The sequence below is a fragment of the Leptosomus discolor genome, chromosome 5 (genome assembly GCF_034619465.1).
Source record: "Leptosomus discolor isolate bLepDis1 chromosome 5, bLepDis1.hap2, whole genome shotgun sequence".
NCBI lineage: Eukaryota > Metazoa > Chordata > Aves > Leptosomiformes > Leptosomidae > Leptosomus > Leptosomus discolor.
The window spans coordinates 81,417,816-81,442,550 of NC_141395.1; the positions used below are offsets into that span (position 1 = coordinate 81,417,816).

A 24,735-nucleotide genomic window follows, 5' to 3' on the forward strand; every position below is an offset into this window, starting at 1 on the left:
TAAGTCTTCTCCACGTGCATGCCACCAACTAACAACAGGTAACTCTGGTTTTGGTCAAAAGAAGATGAGAAAGGGATTCTAAAGCCTACGCAGGCTGTAAGAGGGGAAGCAAGGGGAGAGGAAGAGGAGCTGTGCACCAAAGTGAACATAATTAATGTGACTCTGGGAAGAAGAGGTGGTGACGAGGGCTGTGGCTCCAGTAGTTTGTGGAATCCAACAGACAGCAGTGGGAGAAGGTGGGGTTGTTTTGCAGGGAGCAAGGGCATACAGTGGGGTTGTTAACAGCCAAGTCTGGAAAGGCCCTGTTTCAACAGACAGTTTTACTGAACTGGACCGAACTGCCTCTGGCGCAGCCCAGCCTTTACCTGTATCCCTTGATCATGTCCAACTAAGTATAAAAATACCCATGGAGAAACATTTCATCTACAGCCCACACTTCATCATTACAACAATTATCACACCACACAACCACACCCTGTAAGATTTTCCTACTAGAGTTGCCATCTTCCCAGCAACCCCTGTGAACTCACCCTCGCATACAAGCCCTTACTATCCTATCCTCTCCCCACACAACACACTGCTGGGGGGAAAAATAGCATCATCACAGCTCTGAACAGAGGATGAGTATCTAGCTGAGTAAACACTGTGAATTCTTCACACAGAAGCAGCAGCAATGCAGCAAGGCACCAACATTTGAAAAGACGCAGAAGAGTTAACAGTAGGAACATCACTGAGCTCTTCCTTTCTCTGTTTTTGTGGAATTTATCAGGTGTAGTACGTGTGGGTACATGTTAACGTGGGAACCTTACACTTTCAAGGAAGTTTTGAGTGTATCTGATGTACATACTTATTTTCTTAGGGTTTTTTTACATATTTTTCATTCACTGCAGTGTTAACACAGAAGCCTAAGGATAAAAGAATTACTTCAGCTGGTTAAATCAGCTTACTCAGGCTACGCACTTAGCTCAGTTAAATAAGATGAGAGCCCAGAAATTAGTCCAACTCACCAACCCTTATTATCAAGCACAGTGTTTGTAACTCACAGTAGGTTATCAACAACGGGGCCACATTTGGGAGATACTGTGACATCTGGTATTGATTTCTGGCAGGATTTAGGTCTTTTTTTGAAACCTCTGCCTCAAGTTGGAAAGATAATAAAATGCATACATACTATTAAGCAGATTGGTTTTTTATGTTAGTAGGCATTAAAATAGGCATAGTTACATCTGGCAGCAAATCACAAACATAAAGAAGTCATGCTTCTTTTAAATCAAAGCACTACCTCCCATCAACAGGAGCAACGTGAAAGGTGAGAAAGACAGACAATTCGACATTTGCAGAACAGACTGAGGACATGTGTTAAAAATCATGAGAAACCCATTGTATAATTTAATGAAATAAATGTCAAAAATGCTGCTCTTAACTCCCAACATCAAAAAGTAAAACAAAGAAATGCTCTACAAACCTTCAGTTCTTTCCAGTTTAACAAAGACCCTAAACATGCAGTTCTGTAAAAGTTAAAACATTCAGAACAATCCATATTATGAAGTCACAAGAATTTGGTATATTCTAAGCTACATGTAACAGGTTGCATGCACACTCCTGCTTGCACCCAGTATTGTACAGCTCAACGAGAAAAGGTCCCAAATAATATACTTCACGAGGAAGCTAGGAATGACAGTGGTGACTTCTACTAACCCCTCCTTAATAGAAATTCTTTAATAAAAACATATTCGTGGTAGTAGTAGCCACAAAAGTGGGATCTATAATGCTGCAAGCAACATTTTATCTGTGATTCATTTTAAAGGTGCTGAGAATTTTGCAGAGGGAAAATCTGTGTGACTGAGTATTTTTATTGTTAAGGTCAGTCAAAAAACGTATTAGGAGAAAGCGTAAATGTTTTTAAATGAGTGACCTAACATTTAAACTTTCAGGGGAGGAATATTAAAATACGCAACATACACACATAATTTCTGGAAACAATTACAGTGATTAAAACAACACTGAACATTTGGAGAGAGACTTTTTACAGAAGGCATTCCAAAACTGCCTCCCCAAAGACACTGATCAACTTGGGTGTGTTCAATTAACAGGAGAAATTAATTTCAAGTCAAAGCCCCTGCTGCTGAGAATCATCCAGCCTTTAGCGCTCCCCCCACCCCCTGGCCCCAGCATTTAAATCCTTGGACTATCAGCAGGAGCTTTCTAGAGGAGATGGTTAATCTGAAAGACTATTTTCACTACTGATCAACTGAAACTACAACTCCAGTGTTCCCAGTAGTAAGTTCTATCAACAAAAAAATAGTAATCCATGATTTGAGATGAAGATGGCCTTTTAATTTGCACTGGTTATCTACCTCATCACCTACCAATTTTCATTACATTTCATAATTCTATCTTCTTCCTCTAGGCTAAGTTAAGCCAGACAGTTAACTCATGTTGACTCTGAAATGCAGATGTTGCCCGGAAAAGCACGGATCCAAACCACAGAGACTTTCAGTTGCTCTCTTGTGACCTTCTGGAATTCCAGAAACAGTTCAGACTGCCAATTACAATCCTTAGTATTAAAATAAAATAACTAAAAAACTGAATTGAAATTGCTTTGAACTCTTCAGGTAGAAAAAAAAAAAAAATCTCTTTACAGACAGAGATATGGGATGCTGTCCACATGACTGCGATCGTGGTTAGGGTAGGTGATAGTAAATGCAGTTTCAGTATGTCTAGTACAAGATCAAAACCACCACAGCTGCGTGACGCACCCATTAAGCGCAACTCGCTCCGCCAATTCTAATTCCGCACAGTTACGCTCCACCAGGTAGCGTCTGTCCTTCTGCAACCGGCACACAGCCAGCATAAACGTGGCATCATGTGATCCGGCTTATTCGATGAGAATGCGCTCCCAGGTGATGCCGTACTGCACAAAAGCGGCATTAATGAACACGGGACCAAGGCACAGAGCGAAACAATTTGTCGAGGTCAACCACACAGGCGGCGAGCAGACCTGAAAATAGTATCCAGTCCTCCCTAATCCCAGGCTAGTTTGCTACCTGCTGGGCAACACTGCTGCCCAACATAACCAACACAGTTTTCAAATTACGATAGGGTTCTGAGGATTTCTTTGGCACGCTTGTTTTAAATACTACCCCTGCTGCCACCCTGCCTACAGAGCTCCCAGTCCTATGTGACGGTCCCAGGTCCAGAACGTTTCTTTTCACCCAAATCCTCACCCTGCTAACCTGCTGAGGCCCCTGCTGCCCACTCCTACCCACACAAGCCAAGGGCCATTTCAGCAACTACAGTGTTGACACTGCAAATATTTAGCAAAATGTTTAGCTTGACAAATGTAAATAACCGCAGTGAAGTCAAATAAACCTATGTTTGTGTGCAAGGGTTTCCAGGATTTAGTCTCCAAAAAAGCAGGACGCATTTTTATGCATACTATGAGACAGACACACTACTGAGGACGTGTGCTATATAACACACATGAAATAAAACGCTACTCCTACTTCTTTATATACTGCTCACTAAAAACATATTTTTATTGCAGCTCATCGAATGCAGACTCTAGCATATTATTGTAGTGAACTACACACATAGCTTACTAATTCTGGGAAAATAAAAAAGCGGCTTCCATCAAATGCTTAGCCTAACACATACAGACACAAAAAAGTAAAGTAAATATTATAAAGTAAATATTAGAAATGTGTTGAAACACATCCTTGCCCCAGTTTCTGCAGGAAACAGAGCACACGCCTACAACAGTACAATATTTTTTGAATTACTGTTTGGAGAGGGCAGTAGGACAGAGCAAGCATTACACTATTGATTATAAATTATATCAAAGAAATTTCACTGAAGAACTCCATAGCTAGCAAATGTCAGAATTGAGTTTGACTGTAAAAGTTTTAATAAGCCCTATGGCATTATACATATATGCAGAGGCATAACTATAGAGTCACATATTATTTTCTTCTACTATCCTGCCTGAGTCAGGATAAGGATTTGATCCAACGCCTGTATCTTGCTTATTCGGTAAGATGAATTATCAGTCTGAAGTGGCTTCATTAGTAGATAGCAAGTAAACAAGCAGCAAAGAACAATTCCAGCTAGCATTCGAGGTACCAAAATAGTGGCCAAGGAGACATCCATTGTTAACAAAAACTTTATAAAGATGAAGCAAGTTCTCCAGAAATCTATTTACTATTTGATGGGAGAGAAGACACTGCACAGGTACAACGTCTTTCACCAGGGGATTCACTTGCTGCTGATGGTGCACTCTAGTACACTGTAAGTGAACTTCAAGACAGACTCACTAGCTTCTACAATTATAAAAATCAGAATAAATGCAGTGGAAGACTACAAAAGCTCTCTTATTTTTCCTGCCAGCCCAAGAAAAGATATATCCATTTCACTAAACCCATTTTCACGGTAGCAGACTTCACAGACATCTTCCTGAGTCATTTCTGTGTAGCAGAGGACTTTTCTGATGGAAAGAAGGTCTTGAAACTTTTATGGCTAGCATGCAAGATTTCAGAATCAAGAAACACTGATGCACTGCACATATCAGAGAAAATGCTCCGAGCTCAGCTGGAACAGTAAAGGTCACAGTTGCAGATATGGATACCATCAGTGGATTTTGTCCTAAAACATGCTGTCGTGACAGTGCAGCAAGAAGAAAAAAAAAGGAGAGCAAAATGCTCCTTAAGAAAGCATCCGCACCGAAGTTGTTTGTTCCCTGAAACTAGCAAGCTCCACATCAAAAACTGTCTCACTGACAACACTGTAATGAGTATCACAGGGCCAGTCACCGGCAGAGAGTCATGAATCAACTAAAACACATGAATCCCATGGGATTCACAGTCTTCCTGTTACTTAGCCCTAGAGAAGACTACGTGACAAGATGATTTTGAAGCACAGCCTGTCTCTAACAGGCCGCAGAGGTCACTGATGACACTGTCAGTGCCTGCCACACAGACTGGACTTGGTCATCACGCTAGTTCTGACGCCACAGCCGTGCCACCAAGGGATGGGAGGATGGGAGTTAGGTGGAATCACAGCCGCTGGTTGACCTTGATATTCCTTCAAATCCCACACTGCAGGTGGGGCTACCACTACAGAAAGTGTTCTGTTGGTTTAGTTTGCTTTGTCAAAAGAGATGACTTGGCAGAATCTTCTCCAGCAGGAGCCATGGCCAACCAGCTATGCTGGCAGAGCTTGGGTAACAAAGATGTTATCTTTAAGTGCCTTTCATTGTCCTGAGACCAAGGAAGACTGTCCAAGTCACTAGAGCATTATATTACGAGTTTTAAATGAAGAAACTGGAATTCTTCTACATAGTTTGCAAGTCCAACATAGCCCATGGACTGTCCTGTACAGCAGCTTTAAATAGGATCCTTTCCTTTTCTGCAGATGCTCCTTAAGATCACTCACAAGCTGCACACGTGAAATAAGCGTGACCCACATCACTGAAGGGAATCATTCCTCTACAGGACTAAAACCTACACACTTGGACATGAAGATAACAGACCCCAATACTAAGTAATCTGCTCTAAATTACTGACAAAGTGCACAAACACCCCCTCCTATCCCCTGCCCAATGAACTTTCTAGTCTAAAGGGAATACTATCAAAACCACAAAACAAATATAACAGTAATTCCTGTTTACTCTGTAGAGACAAAACCGCTCTTGTATGAAGAACATGGTGCACTCCTCATCTTTGCCAAATGAAGACCGAACGTTTGACCAGGTGTGAAGTCACACAGGCACGAATGACCAACGCGTCCAGACTTCAAGTGCTACGCAAGACACACACCTACGTTAGTTGTATGTAGTTTTACAGATAAAACCCAACAAAGAACATGTTTAATTTCACTTCCTGAGTTCAAACTAGAATTACCTTTGATCTAATTTACAGTTATAATTGCTCAAATCAGTTTCCATGCAGGACAATCAGAAAACAAAGATGTCAGCAGCCAGTGACACGCTGATAGAAATGACTCACCTAGAACAAGATGGGAAAGCTGCAGCAGAAGTAGGGATAAAAACCAAGCACCAATGCAACTTCTAATATGTCCACCTTTTTCTTCCAGCTCAACACCACCTCCTTTATAGCACTCTTTCAACCGCTCTCTTCCCCATCCCTCTACATGACCTCATGACTTCCCAAGCCCATGTCCTTTACCCTTCCATCTGTCTCTTCCCACTCTCAGTCCTTCCATAACATAAGGAGGCTCTTGAAATTTTTCTGAAACTCGTCTCCTATGTTTTTCTTCCACCTCACTCAGGTTTAGACTTTATCCTCCCCCACAGTGCTCAGGCTCAGTAAAAGGCAGGCACAATTCAAGCCAGATAAATTGCTGTTTGGCACAGCAGTAAATTACAAGAGGAAGCACCAAGCAACCCTTGCCAGAGGTACCACTACCACCTTCGATACTTCGCTCTCATCTGCAAAAGAAAGAAAATAGCCCAGGCTCTCTTTCCCTGTGGGAAAGTTAGTTATGTCTTCCTTGTTCTCTAGATGGATCTACAATACATTGTGATCATTTTATTTAGAGAACTCTGGGGGCTTCAGAAAATTTACCCCAGCTTTTACAGTTCCAAGCAAGCCAAATGCTTGAAAAGCTGAGATAGCGATCAGAGCCCACCACCAACACCCCTGCTAACCTAGAGAGCAGAGTGGGAGGGAGAAAGCAGGCACAACACGCTGGCACCCTGGCCACTTGAGAGCGCTCTCAGAGTAGGGGACACTTGAACTGGCTATGTTAGCCTGTGTCCCAACCACTTGGGTCCAATTCAAGAGTATAAAGAAGTCTGCAAGAGAGACTCCAGCTCCATCAGTCTTCTGCTGTTACACTAAAAATAAGTGTGCTGCCCAGACTTTGCATGGAAAGGACCCAAATATTGGCTACTTTATTCCAGAAATACCCGTTAAAAATGAAAAAAGAAGCAGCAGTAGGAGTCCAGTCATTACACAGGTACAAGAAACTCCTGTGGCACAGGGAGTTTCCACAGACAAAGGATTTCCCACAGCCTATTGTTGGAAACACCGTGATTCAACTGCTCATTCATTGCTCAACAGGCTGCTGATTCACCAGAAGAGGATGCTGGTATGTTTTACCTTCTGCACTCCACCTACTGCAGCCTAAATCAACAAAAAACCTGGCTTTTAAAAACACGTGACTACATCTCATAGGAGTTTCTAGGTATTTACATTACATACCTTTGTGGTACAATATCATCTTTTTGTCAATGTCATTTAAAGGTACACATTATAAAATAATAAATGGGGAATTTTAACTGCTGCCTCCTTATCTTGCTAAATTCCAGCTGAGCATTTCATTACAAGCAGGTGCTTAGAAGGCGAAACACAGAATATAACATTCTTTGAGATCCACTGCTGTATGACGAAACTACAAACGAGAAAAAATGACAACATATAAACTCACAAAATATCAGATAAAATGCGTTTTGCAGCTTGAGACAAATACTTTTACCACTGTATATGAAAGACAGTTTGCTTGTGAAAACGAATGACGTGCTGCAACTCCCCAGAGAAAGCCCTCAGGTAAGGAATTCAGATGGAACCAGAGAGCAAGCCAGTGGAGGCTATTTTAAACCTGAGCCTCTCCACAGCTACCCTGGAGGTGCAGTCCTAAATTCAGCAACAGTATCTGTTTCCTAGAAGCGGATTTTAAGCTGTCTCTTGACAGGTAACTGGAGATAGGCTGCGCAGTTCTAGAGGCATGGCATGTAGCTATCCTCCAAAACAAAGCACTAGCTGTTATTTTTTAGAGAACAGACTGTATCTCTGTTCTACTACAGAAGCTTATGCACATTTCTTTCTCTTACTCAGAAAGGCTTCTTCAGGATGCTGGCAGAGGAAAGTACAGAAATTCCCTAGAGCAAGGCAGGAAACAGAGCCAGCAGAAGCGTGGCTAGGGGCGAACAGATTAGCCATTCCTGACTTTATAATCCACGTAGACTCTTAATAGGTTAAATGTCTTGGAGCTGCACTTTTAAAATCCTAGAAATGAATGAAGGGAAGGAGCCTGTTTTAGCAAAGCAAGAAGGAGTCTCTGACATAAGTGATCTACATCAGGGGAAAAACAGGGAAAAAATTAAAAACAACCCTACCTTTATTTTATTTGCACACAAGCATAGCTATGCACACAACAGATGCTGCCGAACCTAGTCCTAAAAATCACAAACGTATCATTGCCCTACCTAAACCCACAACAATATCTTCGCTTCAGTCAAGCAGTTAAACCTGTGCTTAACCAAAAAGATCATGAGGGAATGCATCTGAAGTACACAGGACTTGAGTGCTTCGTTGGTGAAGGCACGGGCTTACTCGCTATATTCCTCAGGATGAAGAAAGTGTTTTGCCAATACATAGGAATAATGAAAGACGTTACGTTTTCAAAAACGACTTCAAATTCCCCTTATAACAGTAACACATCAACTAGTTAATAGCTTACAATCAAAACATAAACCTACTATGTTTCGCTCAAGGCTGGATGTACAGCATTAATCTCTAATGATGGGAGGATGACATTATATTTTACTAAGAAAGCTTTAAAAAATATAAATATTCCAAAAAAACCTCTGATCCATCCAGTTTCTGACAAATCTAAACTAGGAGGTCTGCAATTATGGTGACATCTGAGTTAAAATGTATATTTAAAGACTGCACGGGGAACAATGACTATTTAACACTGTCCAACATGCTGATGTAGACATAGTTTTCAACTCTCCTTTTAAACATGTGATACTTAATTACTTAAACGATGATTTTTCAGTTAAGCATCTGACTCAGGGTGATTTTAAAAATCTATTAAAGGAAAACCTTTCTACAAAATAAAAACCATGCAGGCATTTCTCGGAGCAGAGCTAGTGGGAAATGCATTGCTTTGCTCTCCTGTTTCTGTTTTAAAAACAGCAAAAAGCAACAGCAAGGCAGCTCTAACTGAAGAGCTCGACTACCTTCACGCTCGGAACCACAGATGTCACATCCTGAAGCGCCATCAGGGGCGCGCTTGTGCCTTTTCTAGAGAAATCCACACAAAACGGACACCTCAAGGTCTATTTGCAGACACCGAGATAGGTTACTCAGAAAGTGGAGTTCTCCAAGCACGAAGCGGCCCAAACACGAAGCGATCAGGTCCCACTGCGCTGAAACTGACTGGACGCGCGGACCGGCCGCGCAGCCTACACCTGCCAGCGGCCAGGCGGCCACCACCAGAGAACGGAGACCGGGGGAGCCCGAGGGGGCGCAGCAGCGCCCCGGAGCCGGGGAGACACGGCCGCGGAGCCGAGCGGACCCCGCGGCGCCCGAGCGCCAGCGCAGGGCCCGGGCGGGCGGGCGGGCGGGCGGCTCCGCGCTGCGCGGCGACATCATGGCGGGCGGACGGGGGGGGGGGGGGCGCTGCGCAGGCGGGGCCCCGCCGCAGCCCCGCCCCGCCCCGCCCCGCGCGGCCCGCGGGGGAACGCAACCGCGGCGCCCCCTGGCGGCCAGCGCCGGCGCGCCCCGGCCCCGCCCGTTCCCGCCGCGCCGCGCTCCGGCCGGACGAGGGGCCCTGGGCGACGTCGCCTTCTGTCCGCCGAGGCAGCGAGGGAGGCGCCCTCCGCCCGCCGGTGTCGAGCCGCCAAAGCCGCGGCGCGCCCCGTGCAGCCCGGCTGGCGGAGGAGCGGGCGCTCCGGCCGCGTGGCCTCCTTGTGCCCCGCCGCGGCAGGCAGAGAGCCCCCGGGCCGGCCGCGGTGCGGCGACGGCTCTTGCGAAAACGCGCGGGCAGGCCGCGACGAGGCCCTGCATGACTGAGGGAACAATTAACCCGCTCGGCCTTGGCCAAGCGCCGGCAGATTCCTGCGGCAGGCGGGCGCGGGAAACCAGGCCGCACCAGCGCCCGCTCTCCCAACCGCTCGCGTACTCCTGAAATTGGCGGCCTCGTTCGTGGCGCAGCTTCCGCCCTCCGCAACAGGCGAAGCAAGGTGCCACCTGCGACCACGGCGTCCCAACGACACGGCCCTCAGCCACCCCAAAGCGCCCGCCAGCCCCTGTCCCAGCTGGTGCAAGAGTTGGGTGGGGAGGAATGACAAACTACCACGCTGCGTGCGAGCTAGGAAGAAAAATCCATGGTTGTACTGGCAACCCCGGTATTTTATACCTGTCAAAAGATCTGTGTTTCCAACTATGTGTTGCTTTTAGGTAACATTTGTATCTATTGAAAGATAATATTTAAATAAGGATATATTTTCATAAACTTTAACAGAAATGACAGTTTACCTGAGCCACCGTTTCTTCAATTGCTGCCATGTAATGATTGAGCTCTCTGTCCATGGCAGCATATTCTAACATGACATTTTCCATACTGTTAACATCCTCTTCATCATCTGCAAGACACAATATTTTGTACATGGGCGATCAGTTGTATTATTTTATTTTCAGGCAGCATTTTTTCTTTACAGATACGAAGACGAGCATTAATGCTGTGAATTTCTAAAGCATCCGTAAGGCACAGCAGGTGTTTTCAAGCTCCTCAAACATATACTTTTTTCCTATTTTGCAACTGTAAACCTTGACATTTCTTGGGTAACTTGAACAAACAGCTTACTCAGAAAGACACTTCCCCGGTTTCATGTGAACAAGGGAGAGTGTGTGTAATTTCAGCTACCAACACCTAGTCATTAGGCAATCAGGATATTTTCTGCAAAAGTTATATTTCATGACTCATCACATTGCCTCAGAAATAGTCAGAAGAAACTTAAATGCCCTCTCAGCACAGTACAGTTCACAGCTATAATTAGCCCCCTTATCCCCAATAAACAGAGCTACTGCAAAACCAAAACACAGCCAGCATCTTGTAACACGGGACACGATGGAAGACTGAATAGCACTGGTAAATCCAGCAGTAAAATTTTAATTGCCACTGAAAATCAATGAATACAGGACATGTGCTTAGTAATTCGCATCCACTTCTCTTCTGCATTCCTCCTAATTTCACTCCTTGCATCTCCAACGACACCTCTGCTTTCCCGCTCTAACGTTGCTGTGCATCTCTCAGCTGGATAAGGGCTCTGCGTAGACGCGACAGGGCTCAACAGCCACCGCTGCATCTCCTGACACAGGTGCGTGCACCACACCGAGCACTGCCAGCTGCGGGAGGACAGCCAGCCACGCGCCCCTAAACCGCTTAGGAAACTCAAAAATCAGGAAACATAAGTTTCCACTTCTCCTACTCCCATTTATTCCTACCCTGCCGTTTCCAGGTATAAAGAAAACAGCTGGAAGCAACTGGAAGCCGTGAAAGAGCCCCAAGGTCTGCCATGCAGCATCAGGGGTTGTCATTCAATGGAGTACTCTTCTTTACAGGCAGCTGAAGTAGCCAATCTGTGCTGTTATTTTGAGGAAGAAAATGTGGCATAGCTTTTTTTATTACTTTTGTGTAAAGAAAGGAAAATGTCTTCTGTCCTGGCAAGCTCACACACTTCCTTAAGTTGCTAGCTGTATTAGTACGCTAGAGCACAAAACCCGTCTCTGCAGAAAGCTCACATGAAGCATTGTGTGCGGCCGTCAGCTGGAGAGCAAAACCTGAAACTGCAGCTGAAACACATCACTTAGGGATAGGAGCTTCGGACCATATGAAACAGCGATGGACCCAGGAGACCGAAGGAAAAGCACTAAGATATATTTACACAAAAAAGTTACATAATAAGCCGTAATATTTTGCGAACATGGCGATTACAGTCATGATGTTTCCCTTAATTATATATAGGCTTGGTATGTATCCATTTTTCATTAAGTAGATGAATGGATATTGCAGACAGAATCCTGGCATTCCTGCAACTTTCTTCTGAACGACCAGCATTTCCCTCTCCCCCTTCCCTTCCCTTCCCTCCCACCCAATTTCCATATCCTATCTGGTAACTATGATCATGCTCTTTTTCCTTCCTGCTGGGAAGCATATGAAATGCCTCCTTCAAGGCTGACACGAATGGCACTCCATGAATCACAGGAAAGGTTTGTATAGCAAGTAACTGTCATTCTCCTCCCATGGCCAAAATGAATCATATCCACGACATAAAGAAACTACAGTGGCCTAAATCTTTTTTTTTTTTTTTTTTTTTTTTTTTAAGGGGAAGAGAAGTGCATTGTTAAACACCAAGAGAGCTGTATTAACGCCGTCTTTCCTAAAAGTTAAAAAAAAAGCTTTAGGTAAAAAATAATAAATGTTGCAACTTGAGAGATGCATTAAAATAAAGCTTAAACAAGGTGGAACACAGGTCAGGCAAGGGGGACGTTATCTGTAACCATGTCCCGCCCTACATGCTTCACGTACGGACCGTTCCACCCATCCACGGGCCTGGTTTAAGTCTCAGTGATGGTCGCTGCTGTTTCCCTGTGGCTGTTCTCTCACGCACATGAAGTACGTTATACACACCGGGAAATGACCAAATGCTTCACAAATGCAGGATCACAGCCTGCCCTGGAAGGCGTTACGGACACAAGGATAGGTCTGAAGGACTGTACACAGGCCAGTTGTTGGCCATCCCCTATTTCTGCTCTTTGACAGATCACTAGACTCCACACTCTCTCCGCAGTTCAATCCATGAGAGCTAAAAGGAAATCTCCTATGTTGTTCCCAGCCACTCATCTCCCCATCTCCTAAACAAGGTTTAAAAGAAAACTTACATCACAGCTATTCTGTTTGCCTTTAAGAAACTCTTGTTGTCCCACGTTACACACTGCAATAACCCACCGTGCCTGGCTCCTCCGCTCCCACCATACTCTCCCTTCCCGGTGAGTTACGAGCACTTCTGCCCCCTCTCTGGCGAGGAGCAGGTGCAGAGCAGAGCTTGGGTGCACATGATGACAAGCTGTGGGTGACTATATGAGGATGTAAAGTTTTACAGCTCAGCAAGGCAGGGATCCCAGCACCTCCAATGTTTCCTCACAACAGACTCCACCATAGACTAATCAGAACAAGAAATTAGAAAAGGAAGACTTCTCGCTCCTCACCACCATCCCACAACTCACTCTCCCAAATCCCACCAACCCATCGATTTAACAGCACTGTAATATCAAGACGGATCAAAATTTAATAATTCTGTCAGGCTTGCATTGTCCGTTATCTACTCTGCAAGCCCCACTGCTACTTTTATTTCAGTTGTAAGGAAGGCAGTGGAGATCCGTGGTAACGAGATTCAAGGCACTGCCTCTCTTCCAGCAGACTGTGACCACATTATCTGCTGAACACCCTCCAGCCAGACTCCAGCTACAAAGCCAGCTAACTCTCCAAAGTACTCAAACCTTGCACTCTGCAGGCCAACAACCTAGCTCAATACCAAATTCAAACGCTTTGCAAGTGCTGGATCAGTGCCTTTCTGTTATCTAATCAAAATTTATCCTAATCTTGTTTCTAATTCATATCTAAGGAATGCATTCCAAACTCTCTGCCTATGCTTTTAGCTACTGCCACAAAATACCATCGAAGTTGCATACTGTAGTTAAGTGTCCTTGTTATCTAGGCTAAATATGTTGAGTTTAGTAAGCATTTCTCCACAAGTCCTTACCCTCACCACCCAGAGATTATATATTTTGCAATATTACATCTTTTACTCACAGGAAGCCCAGTTCAAGGCCATAATTTTCATTTTCAAAGGCCCATGTGCATCATGTTAAAATTAGCTGTCTCAATGTGCACACTTCACGATTATGAATTCCAGCTCACATGACTTTATGGTATTTTTTTATAATGGAAACAGGGATATTATTCTGAAAAGTCCCCCTAAATATTAAAGAACAAAATTACATAAAAAGACTAACGAGTTCAATTTCTCGTTTCTAATAAGAGACCAAACTGATCGTGCTCAGGTGCCTTACTGCTGATTCAAACTGTAATCAATCAGGGCTGGGTTATGCATCATGAACCCCACACTGTTAAAAGAGAAGTTGCAGTAACAGGATAGAGTCAAGTCAGTGCTGGTTTAATACTTTCTATATTAAAGCTCATCTAAAATGCCACTCATTTATCCAAAACTTGCATTTCCTTCTAACATCTGAGTTCGTATTTACTTTAGTTCCCTGTATACATCCACAAGTTAGCAAAATTTCTAAACATTTTTCACAACTACCTCTTTTTCTGTGCAGAAGTTACAACATCGGTATCTGCTTATTTAGGGTATTACAGCTGTCCTGCAGCCAATTCACGCCAATTCCAATAAGCATTCGCTTCCACCGCAGACTATCTCAGATACAAAATAGTCTGGAATACCATGAAATTACAGGAAGGCTCTAAACCTAGAAATGTAACAGTACTTAAAATGAATGCTTAGGCACAGGCAGCGTGGATTACCATAAATACGTATATACTGTCATACCTTTGTAGTATTGGCTAACAAATGTCAAATTCCCAATTTAAAGAAAACAGGGCATTGTCAGCTCTACCTCTTGCACTATGTATTAGGTTGCTTTGAATTTCAAGGCTACACACTGGTTTTTCTATCAGGCTCTCCCATCATTCGAGGCAGAAGAGGAATGGTATACCATTGCCCACAGATTTTGACAGTAGATTTCAGACTTTTAAAGCACGTGTAACACAAACATCTGTCACTTAAGCCAATAGCAACAAGCAGTAGTAGGCAGTTGTCTTCATACACGCCAGCGGCAGATAAAACACGCACTTTGCCAGCAGGTTTCACACTACTGCTGACAGCAGAGGAACACAAGCTCCCCGACTCCTCGATTCAGTTCCATCTTGTGGAGGAGAATGTACATTCTCAATTCAGGATACAGCTAAGCGGTTTTGTCGTTGTTTTTAGCAAATACTTAATTTTCAAAACCAAAAGTGCTAAGACACCGCCCTGCACCCCCAATTTTGGTCTACTCAAAACTGTTGGTGATTAAAGTTGGACAATACATCCTGAAAAAAACCTACCAACCAACCCACAGTCTTTAAGAACAGACTCACAAAACGCTTGGAGAAGATAGCGGCAAGATGTCCCTCTACTGTTCAGATATTCAGTAGCGAGAGGATACAAACCTACGTAGGGGACCACTGTCTTATTTCCCTCCTCTGTCCAGATATACTTGAACCCTGCCACGGTACTCCAGACTATGCAGACCAAGAGACACTTAAACAGGACACTGGTTGCTTCTGCAGCACTGGGGGTACATCTTCACTTTTCCTCCTGCAGATACATGGGCAGCTCCTCAGAAAACTCTCACTGAAGGAGGCTTCTTTTGAAATCTCATCTCCCTGACCTGCAACATATTTTATCTGTTAGGCTGCAAAACAAGCAGAATGCTAGTAGAGAAAATTATATTAAAAAAAAAAAAAAGAAATTAGAAGCCACACAAAGGAACAGCAACAGACTGGAGAAAACCAATTTCATCTCCTGAATGCAGGTGTTCTCACATCAAAACCAGAGAAATGGTTGAAACTAGAATGCCCAAAAATCTCCGTGGAGCCCTTTGGATACAGAACTAAGCACTGCAATTTGCAAAAGAAGAAAAATTATTGCTGATTAGAGGGCAAACAACCATAGAGGGAATGGCAACTGGTTGAGTAAAGGGGAACTCAGAGCAGTAATTGCAAAATTTCCCTCCATGTAACAGTCAGGAGCTATTACTGGTGAAGTTAAGGCCTAAAGAAACCTCCAGCTTCTCAGGAAATGCTGTAACTGGGCTGTAGAGTATTCTGAGCTGGATTTCCCTCACTGTCCCCTAGTGAAGCCATTCTGCTTGCATAGAAAGCTTTCATATACACGGACTTAGAGAAGGAGCGTGCATGAGTGATTTTACAGACCAATACCTTCACCTAGATACCACAGCACTCCAGTATGTCTTACAAAATGAAACTGCACCAATGAGAGAAAAAGAAACCTGCTCTAGGTGGCCTTGCTTGAGCAGGGAGGTTGGACAAGATGACCTCCAGAGGTCCCTTCCAACCTCAACCATTCTGCGATTCCGTGATATTCCCCAGTATCCAACAACCTCGTCTCTAAACCATTCTTCTGGAAGATGGTTGAAAGCGAGTTCAAGTTCAAGTCCTCTCAAGCAATGAAGGAAGCTGAATCTGAGTTTCCTATATTCTATCAAAGAAAAAGCTGAGTAGATGGAATAAAAGTGACAGGAGTGTGGGAGACAGGACTACTAGAACTTGTAAAGAAAAGACCACCACAGCACACCACCATTAGCTGACTGTGCCCCCAGTTGCACCAGAACCACTGCCTGTGAATGACTTCTGAAGTTCCATATTATTTTCTACTCAGCTTCTGTTAAGAAATTGCAAATCAAACTACAATACTTGGATTCAGGTCAAGCATTTTGCTGTACCTGAGTAAAGTCTTCTGAGGTTTTATTTTGGAAAGGAAAGGGCAGTGCTTTTCAGTCTAGATTTAAACGTTTATTTTATTCAGCAAGTAACTGAAAAAAAATCTTCAATTATCCATTTCTTCCTGCTTAATTTTTTTAAAAGTAACAGGAGCCAAGAGTGTCTGTAGATTACAGACTACTCCTGACAAAAAAACCCTCATCTTGTGTTACAAGCCATTTCCCTGTAGGCTATGACAGTCTGAAATGGGAAGAGACAAGATTCAGTGACCCAGGAGGCTCCTGCCAATCCCATGGAAATGAAACCCAAGTACGTTATATTGTAGAGAGAGTCAGAATTTCAACAGAAACAAGACCAGGCAGTGTCTGAATGCCCACTTTGAAACATTTCAATTGATGAATGCCCGGTTTGAAACATCTCAAGGGGCCAGCATTTCCAGCGAGTGGGTGTTGCACACATTCTGAAAACAGTCATCTCAGAGTGGGCACCGAGAAGTTAAGGCACCCAGTATTACTAACCACTTTTGAAAATAACTTACTGTATTATTCTATAATAAAGTAATCATGAAACTTTTGCTCAACATGAAACTCCCTTAAACTCTGTTGCCAGCAGAACTAGGCCAACAGTGCTTTTGAAAGCATCTTCCTTACAGTATTTTTTTTTTTTTATTGAAGACTACCAGGGGAAGGCTAAAAAGTCATGATTCTAGTTTAGACTTGAGAGCAGTAACAAAGACTGTCTTACCAGGTATTTCTGCCACAGCATCCAAACAGACTGCAACGTAAAGAAGGGCAATACCTCCAAACACCTATTGACACTGTGGTAATACTTAGTGAAATAAAGAGGGTTCTCACAGAGAGCTGGATTTAGCAAAACACTTCAACATGTGCTGATGTGCTTTGCTGTATAAAATCCAAAGTAAAATATTATTCAACACAAATAGACATGGTTTAACTGAGGCTGAGGCACACAACTAACAAAAAGACATCAACTGATCTCTCATACAAGTAAACTGTTTGCTATAGAACAGAAAGACCAAAAAGTCTTTATATCGTATTTTTTGCTACAGTAACCTCTATATTTGATGCCACACATACAGCACCAAGACATGAAGATGGGTAGTATGTGCACACTTCCCCAAATAAAAATGGATATTTGCTTGACTAAGTATTAAAGCCCATACAATTCCCAGGCTACTTCCCTCCCTTCAGATTAAAGAGACCAACACCTCTTTTCTCCTTACTAAATTCCAAGGGCACAGTGAGGCTAATCTTTCTTTTACCAATTAACACCTACTTAATTTTGCAGAAAGACCAATTTAAAATTAACAAAGACAGTGTAACTACAAAGCAGCACAGAAAGGAGGATAAAGCGTTTACAAGATGCAATGGTTTTGAGGAGCAACTCAAACTCTCCTCTGTCATAATTCTGAATCACTTTCCTGGCATTACAGTGATATCCATCCAGAACTACTGCGCTGTGATCAGCAAATGAGTAAATCAGCATTCCTCAACACTATCTACATGCACAGGCCCAAGAAGAACAACGAAGCACACGTTATGTTGACAGACAAGCAGCAAGAAAACACCGAGGCTGAGGTTCATGGACCTTTTCTTTGGCAAGGAAGGGAATTTCACAGGTCATTTCCCCAGGCGCTCATCCTTGCTGTTCCTCTGTGTTCCTCCGCTGCTGCCTCTCAGCTAGGATAATGTGACTTTTCACAGGGTTATACTATAAATTGGATTAATGAAACAATCCAAGCTAAAAATAGCATTCCCTCCTCCAAAACCAATCCAAACCAAAAAAAAAAAACCGAAACCATGGTATTCCAGTAATTGAATCTAAAGTGCAGACACACAGACAGTTGTACCACTACAATTGAGGGGGTGGCAAACTGTAACAGGGTGGATTTGGGTGGGCAATAACTTCCTAAGCCAACTTGTTTGCCAAGAAAAAGGTAGAGGAACCACACGTATTTTCTAAGCAAGTACAAGGCATATGTGACCTTTACACAGAAATCTGACCAATCTCTCACAAAATAAATAAAAGCCCCCCTCTATTTTCCTAACTGTATATGTGCCTCCTTCCCTTCTCAGTGGATTTCAGTCTATGATGAAATTAAGGCTGAAAACAACATTCACTAATAATTTCAATGGGAAAGGACTTTACTGTGACTAACAAGCTTCTTGCCTGTGGAGGCGTGGGCATGTCTACACCACACAATGGAGCACGGTTCAAAGCCCCGAGCTGCTGCTGACCTTGGCTTCCTCAGAACAAGAGATGGGAGGGTGGGGAATATGTAAAAACAAGGAGTCTGCTGCTGTCCTCCTTCTACCCACTTTCTCCTCTCAGAACCTGATATGGTAACGTTAGAATTTGGGTAAAAATTTTCTTGAAATAATTTCCCTCACAAGGAACAGCGAAGTACTTGTTAAGGTGTTGTAATTGCTACTCTTTGATCCCTCAGAACACTTTCTAAAACTGCTATTCCAAACAAAGTATTTGATTTCAAGACTTTTAATAGGCATTCACAATTTCCATAAAAGGTTCACAGGTTGTTTTGTCTGTGATTTCCACTGGAAAAGAATACCATCAAAATAATTTTTTTAATGATTTTTTTATGATTCCAACAAGTTCATCTCCAACTTGTTAGAATTTTTTTTTAAGCAGCACAATTTCTTCTGTATTAGACAAGATCTTTACTTGCACATTATGATTTCTACAGCGATAATCCACCCCTTTTTCGTTTACAAGTCAACCATGTTAATGCTTTCTCTTGTCAATAACCAATGCTTCTTGTATTTTAAATTGCATTGACAGGTAGAAAATAAATATTTTAGTGTGAAGTGCAAGTCTGTCTAATAAAAGGCATGATTGTAATTATCCAGCAGTAAACAATGCTGTTAGCTTTTTCACAAAAAACTTTACTTGTGCTAATGAACCTATTATATTTTTCATCTCAGAGAAGCTCATTCAAAGTGCACCTTCATTAAACTAAAAGCAGTAGTTACTTAAAATTTCCTCCATTTGGGGGAAACACAAAATAGATTGGAAAGACATTTCAGTAAAAAAAAAAAAAAAATCAGTCAAGATAGGAAAATAAACCCGTTTCACCCAAGCCCTTCAAGATTCTGAGAAACATTACTTCTCTGTCCAGAACTGGAGACAGCCTAGCTCGGAGACCAAGCTAACAAGCCCTTATTTAATCAGATAGAATGTTTCAGTAAATGGAACTGTCTTGGTTCTGAGCTCAACCTGCCATAGGATCCGAGTCTGGTGCAGATATGTGCGACTGGAAATCTAATTGCGCAGACCAGACACGCTGCATGCGGCACCACGAGAAACAGGGGTCTCACGGGGCATCGTCAATGGCCTGGCCAGAAAACAGGGCCGTGACACAGAGGCACAGGAGAGCCGCCTACACAAAGCGACTGAGAGTGCAGTTTCAGGACAGAGACGTCTCCCTTTCGGTCCCTCACTGCACGCTCCCTTCGGGCTTCACGGGTGTCGGCGCTGGCGCTTGTGCATGAACTGCCCAACAAACTGGTCCCACTAAAACTGAGTGAGCTGCTCTTTCTCATGCAGGCAAAGCCCGCTTAGCGGACTGCAGTGTGCTCCAGTACAAGTTAAAGCAGTAGAACGTGTATCATACAGGAAGGTAAGACCAAGACAACCCTTCAAGACAATCCAGCACCAACTTATTTTGGCTCAGTTCAGTGGTCATCGTTATATACCCACACAAAAACCCCACAGAATTCAAATCAAGTTTCCACAACCAACAGCAACAGCTTCATGCAGACACAAATAAACACTCTTCTTGCACTCAAATTTTAACATTATTGACCTAAAATGAAACAGCTGGGGGAGGAAAAATGCCAAAATATGTCTGGTTTTTGAATGTCAAATTTTTTGATTAGATGCTTCCAAACATAACTTTTTGTTTCTCTCTGAACCCACACAGTCTCCCATTACAAGTTTTTATATTTCTGCTTCCACAGCCCTCAGCACTACTGACTTCAGAATTTAGTGAAGCTAATCAGTAGCCCCAGACAGTGCAAGGCTGGACTTCAGCTAACTAGCCAGGCACTAGCCATACTGCAGCTGCAGCAACAAGCAGCTCAGGGTGGAAAAACAATCCCATTTTATAATCAGCTTTTCAGACAATCTGGCTGGCAGGCAAATCCACATTCTGTGGACAGAGGAGTGATGTATCTTACAACAGAGCTGACGCTGGTCCACATACATAAAGGAATAAACAAAAGATAAATCAGATTCATAATATACAGCTAACAACGTAAAGTTTTGGGGTTTTAAATCTGAAACACTGATCTATTACATTATCAGAAATGGGAAGGCTAGTAGAAATAGATATGAGTATCATCTCCAAAGTTAATTGTTGAAAAGGTAAATACTTCCATATGCTTTGGATATTTTCCAGTTTCCGTTGAAGAAAGCTAACAGACAGAACACAACCAAGGTTAAACTAAAGGAGTCTAGAAAACCAGTCACATGCAAGCAAAGGTCAGGTGATGCTCCCCACACAAAACATCCAATGCAGCATGAATCACATATTGATATGGCACTTGAAGTGCTAACCATGAAGCAGTACTACACCTAGGACTTTCAGAGCCCATAATTCCTCAATATGACCAAAAAAAAAAAAAAACCCCAAACACGCAAAAAATACTAACCCACAACCTAATCCTCTTCCACAGACAAGGCAAAGGCAAAGACTGCACACAAGCTGCAAGCGTAATGAAAACCAGCAATCCGTCCTCCCTCTAGCAGGCCTCCTTTGCGTAAAACCTCTTCCGTGGCAGATCTCCCCTTTTTGGCATGAATCGCTGGTGTGTGGCTTTCATTCTGTTGCTTCCATACTGTTAAGTGACAGAGCTAAATCTTTCCATTGCTGGAATTTCATTGCCCAAAAACTTCATACAAAAATTTCTCCTACTATGAGGAGCTGCTATTTAATTATCATGGGGAAAACACACGCATCTGTGCAAAAAAAAAGGGCAATGCAATTCTGTATTGCCTGAGTCTCTCACATATACACAAATATTTATGATTTTGAGAGGAAACAGGAATTTGTTTGATGGCTTACAGTACACCACAGATGATGGTCTCTCAGCATGTTTTTTAGATAACGCTGTTATCTTTGTCCATAATAGGAAAGAAGTAGCTTTGTGGGGGCCTGGTGGCATTTAAAGGGGCAGTTTTGAAAAAACCAGGAATATAAATTGAAACCAAGTGTGGAAATGCTCTGTAACTAGACCAGAAGAAGTAGAAGGCTCCCTCTGTTCAGTACTTAAACAGACCTGGTAAACTATGACACAGCTATCAGACATTGTGTTATTAAAATAAATTAAATTTGGAACCATATGACTGTGCTTGAGATTTTTGTAGCTGACACGTACTAGTTGAGAGAATTTTCTCCCCTTTACACTGATATGCTTCTGAGTTTTGTCAATTTAAAATCTGGTTTTCTATAAAAGTGACTGGGCCAAATCTGTGCACTAAAGTAAGTATGTTCAGCAGAGAAGTCTTGATTACCTTGAGACATCAGAACAGACTACACACCTCCAACAAAGCATGGATAAAAATTAATACAGAATTTGAATGATGGCATACCTAATTCACTCAAAAAACAGCTGTGAATTAGATCCACACCCACAAGTTATACACTTTAAAAAAAAAAAAAAAAGTCTTGTGAAAATGTCACATTAATCTACCCATACGGTAAGAAGTCTACTCACCCACTGCTTACTAAGATGATTAGTAAGGAAATCACAAGTTAAACTTTATTCATCTGCTTAAGAAAAATAGGAAAGAGTTTGCAAGGTTGATTTAACTCAGAAGATATTATTGTCACTTGACATTTACATGCAATGTATAATTCCATTCCCACTTACAGTCTGGGGAAAGCCTGTTAAAATACTTCCTTAATGTGTGAACACTTCTTTGAATTGTGTTCTTTTCATCTGCCACCTTCTCCTTAAGCCAGCTGGCTCCTTTTGTTAAGTCTTTTTTAATAAGAAAGTTCATTATATGTAATTTATGGAGCAGTTTGAGATTGTCACCTTTTATTGAGTGCGACAGCACATGCATATTTCAGAGCACTCTACAGCATTTGTTGATAATGTCAGAAAAGTAGGGAGGTTCACACACACCTGTATCCTGAACAACTCCAGCATGAGACTAATCAGAAAGACCACATCTCTCATTTTCGGCCGCATGAACCAGTCCTCTTTTGATTTATATGCCAGACTGCCCTTACAATTTGCAAAAGCTAACACCTTTGTGGAAACTACAGAGGTTGCTCACATGGGAAACACCAGTAGGAAGGTATTTAAATATCTTTCATCATCTAGAGCACAATCAGTGAACTGTCCTGCTTAAACCTTCTGCTGTAGCTTTCTTATTTCTTATCATTCCTTCTCCGTCATTACACATTTCTTTACCCCTTACTCCTCTCCCCTTCTCTTCCTCCTCAACCAGTTTCCCCATTCCTGCTCTTTTTCACCCAGAGCACTTGCTAGCCTGCTTTTTGATTCCTTCTCTGTTAGCAAGTGCTATCTTCCTGATGATCACAATCTGTGAGGGTCACCTCCTACTTTCTGACATCCTTTTATATACTAGCAGCTCTAGCAGACTCATGGCTGTTGATTTTCTTTTATTGGCACAAAGGTCCATTAACACACAAAAAAAAACCCAAACTGAAACAATAACAAAAAAAGAGAAGCTCACCAGTCATTAACAGTAACTGCTCCATAGTGCACAGTCTGGGAACTAACCTAACGCAAACAAAGCCTGAAAGGGTGGCTGGGGCAGCAGTGTGAGAGATGGAAGGTCACCTGGCTGTTAGAGTGTGCCCTGCACAGAAGGTTGTGCTGTATGATGCTCATGATGAATGCCAGACTCTCGTTCGATGTCTAAAGAAGGGCACAGGGATTGTTCTAATTTATTTCCTTTTTAAAAGGGGCTGATTGTATGCTGACAATTTGGCAGATGCATCACCCATCCGGTGAATGGAGTTCAATCCAGCTGGCAGCTGGTCACAAGCGGTGTTCCCCAGGGCTTAGCGTTGGGGCCAGTCTTGTTTGATGTCTTCACTGATGAACTGGATGAGGGGACTGAGTGCTCCCTCAGTGAGTCTGCAGATGGATCGATGGGCTGAGGCCAATTGTATGAGGTTCAACCAGGCCAAGTGCCGGGTCCTGCCCTTGGGCCACACCAACCCCACGCAGCGCTACAGGCTGGGGGTGAGTGGCTGGAAAGGTGCCCGGCGGAAAAGTCCCTGGGGGTGCTGGTCGACAGCCGGCTGGACATGAGCCAGCAGTGTGCCCAGGTGGCCAAGAAGGCCAACAGCCTCCTGGCCTGGATCAGAAACGGTGTGGCCAGCAGGAGCAGGGAGGGGATCGTGCCCCTGGACTGGGCACTGGTGAGGCCGCCCCTCGAATCCTGTGTGCAGTGTTGGGCCCCTCACTGCCAGAAGGACATGGAGGGGCAGGAGCGTGTCCAGAGAAGGGCCACGAAGCTGGTGAGGGGTCTGGAGAGCAGGTCTGGTGAGGAGCGGCTGAGGGAACTGGGGTTGTTCAGTCTGTTCAGGCTGAGGGGAGACCTTATGGCTCTCTACAACCACCTGAAAGGAGGTTGTAGCGAGGTGGGGGTCAGCCTCTTCTCCCAAGTTCTTGATAGAACAAGAGGAAATGGGCTCAAGTTGTTCCAGGGGAGGTTTAGATTGGACGTTAGGAAAAATTTCTTCACTGAAAGGGTTGTCAAGCATTGGAACAGGCTGGAACAGGCTGCCCAGGGAAGTGGTGGAGTCACCATCCCTGGAGGTGTTCAAAAAGGTGTTGATGTAGCACTTCAGGACATAGTTTAGTGGGCATGGTGGTGTTGGGTTGATGGTTGGACTTGATGATCTTAAAGGTCTCTTCCAACCTAATGATTCTATAAATCTCTCTTTATGTGGCACATCGTATATAATTCCAGCAAAGGCTCTTTCTACACAAACAAGCATGAGACTAAATCCTGCCAACTGCATTTTCCTTCAATAAGCTCTTTCAGTATTTCAAAGAAAGAGCAATATAAATTACTCAATGCCTGCAAAGTATGACTTACATCAAGATTGACTAAAGCAGTTCAACTTGCGAAGTTTAAGTAAGAGTTGCTAAACGTGACTTGCTCATGATTTACCAACTACCATCCTGAAGATTTCTGAACATATTGGGCTTTCTGATTATCAGACAGAAACATAAGATCCAGTGTCTGAAAACTGAAACTGAAGAAAGAAAATACAAGGCTGTACCATTTATCCAGAGATGGGATGGATTCTCTGTTACTTCAGTTGACTTTTTGATGGAGTCTGGGTTTCACTGTAAATTTTCTTTCCATAAGCAG

The 24,735-nt window shown here is 43.2% G+C and overlaps 1 protein-coding gene across 1 annotated transcript in view; it reads right to left on the reverse strand.

The window, feature by feature from the left end:
• NSMCE2 (NSE2 SUMO ligase component of SMC5/6 complex) overlaps positions 1-24,735 on the reverse strand; it is a 135,924-nt gene that overhangs the window by 95,117 nt on the left and 16,072 nt on the right. The window contains exon 3 of the mRNA XM_086466141.1: positions 10,284-10,390. Coding sequence (XP_086322267.1) covers positions 10,284-10,390 — 107 coding nt within the window. The remainder of the gene's footprint in view (positions 1-10,283; positions 10,391-24,735) is intronic.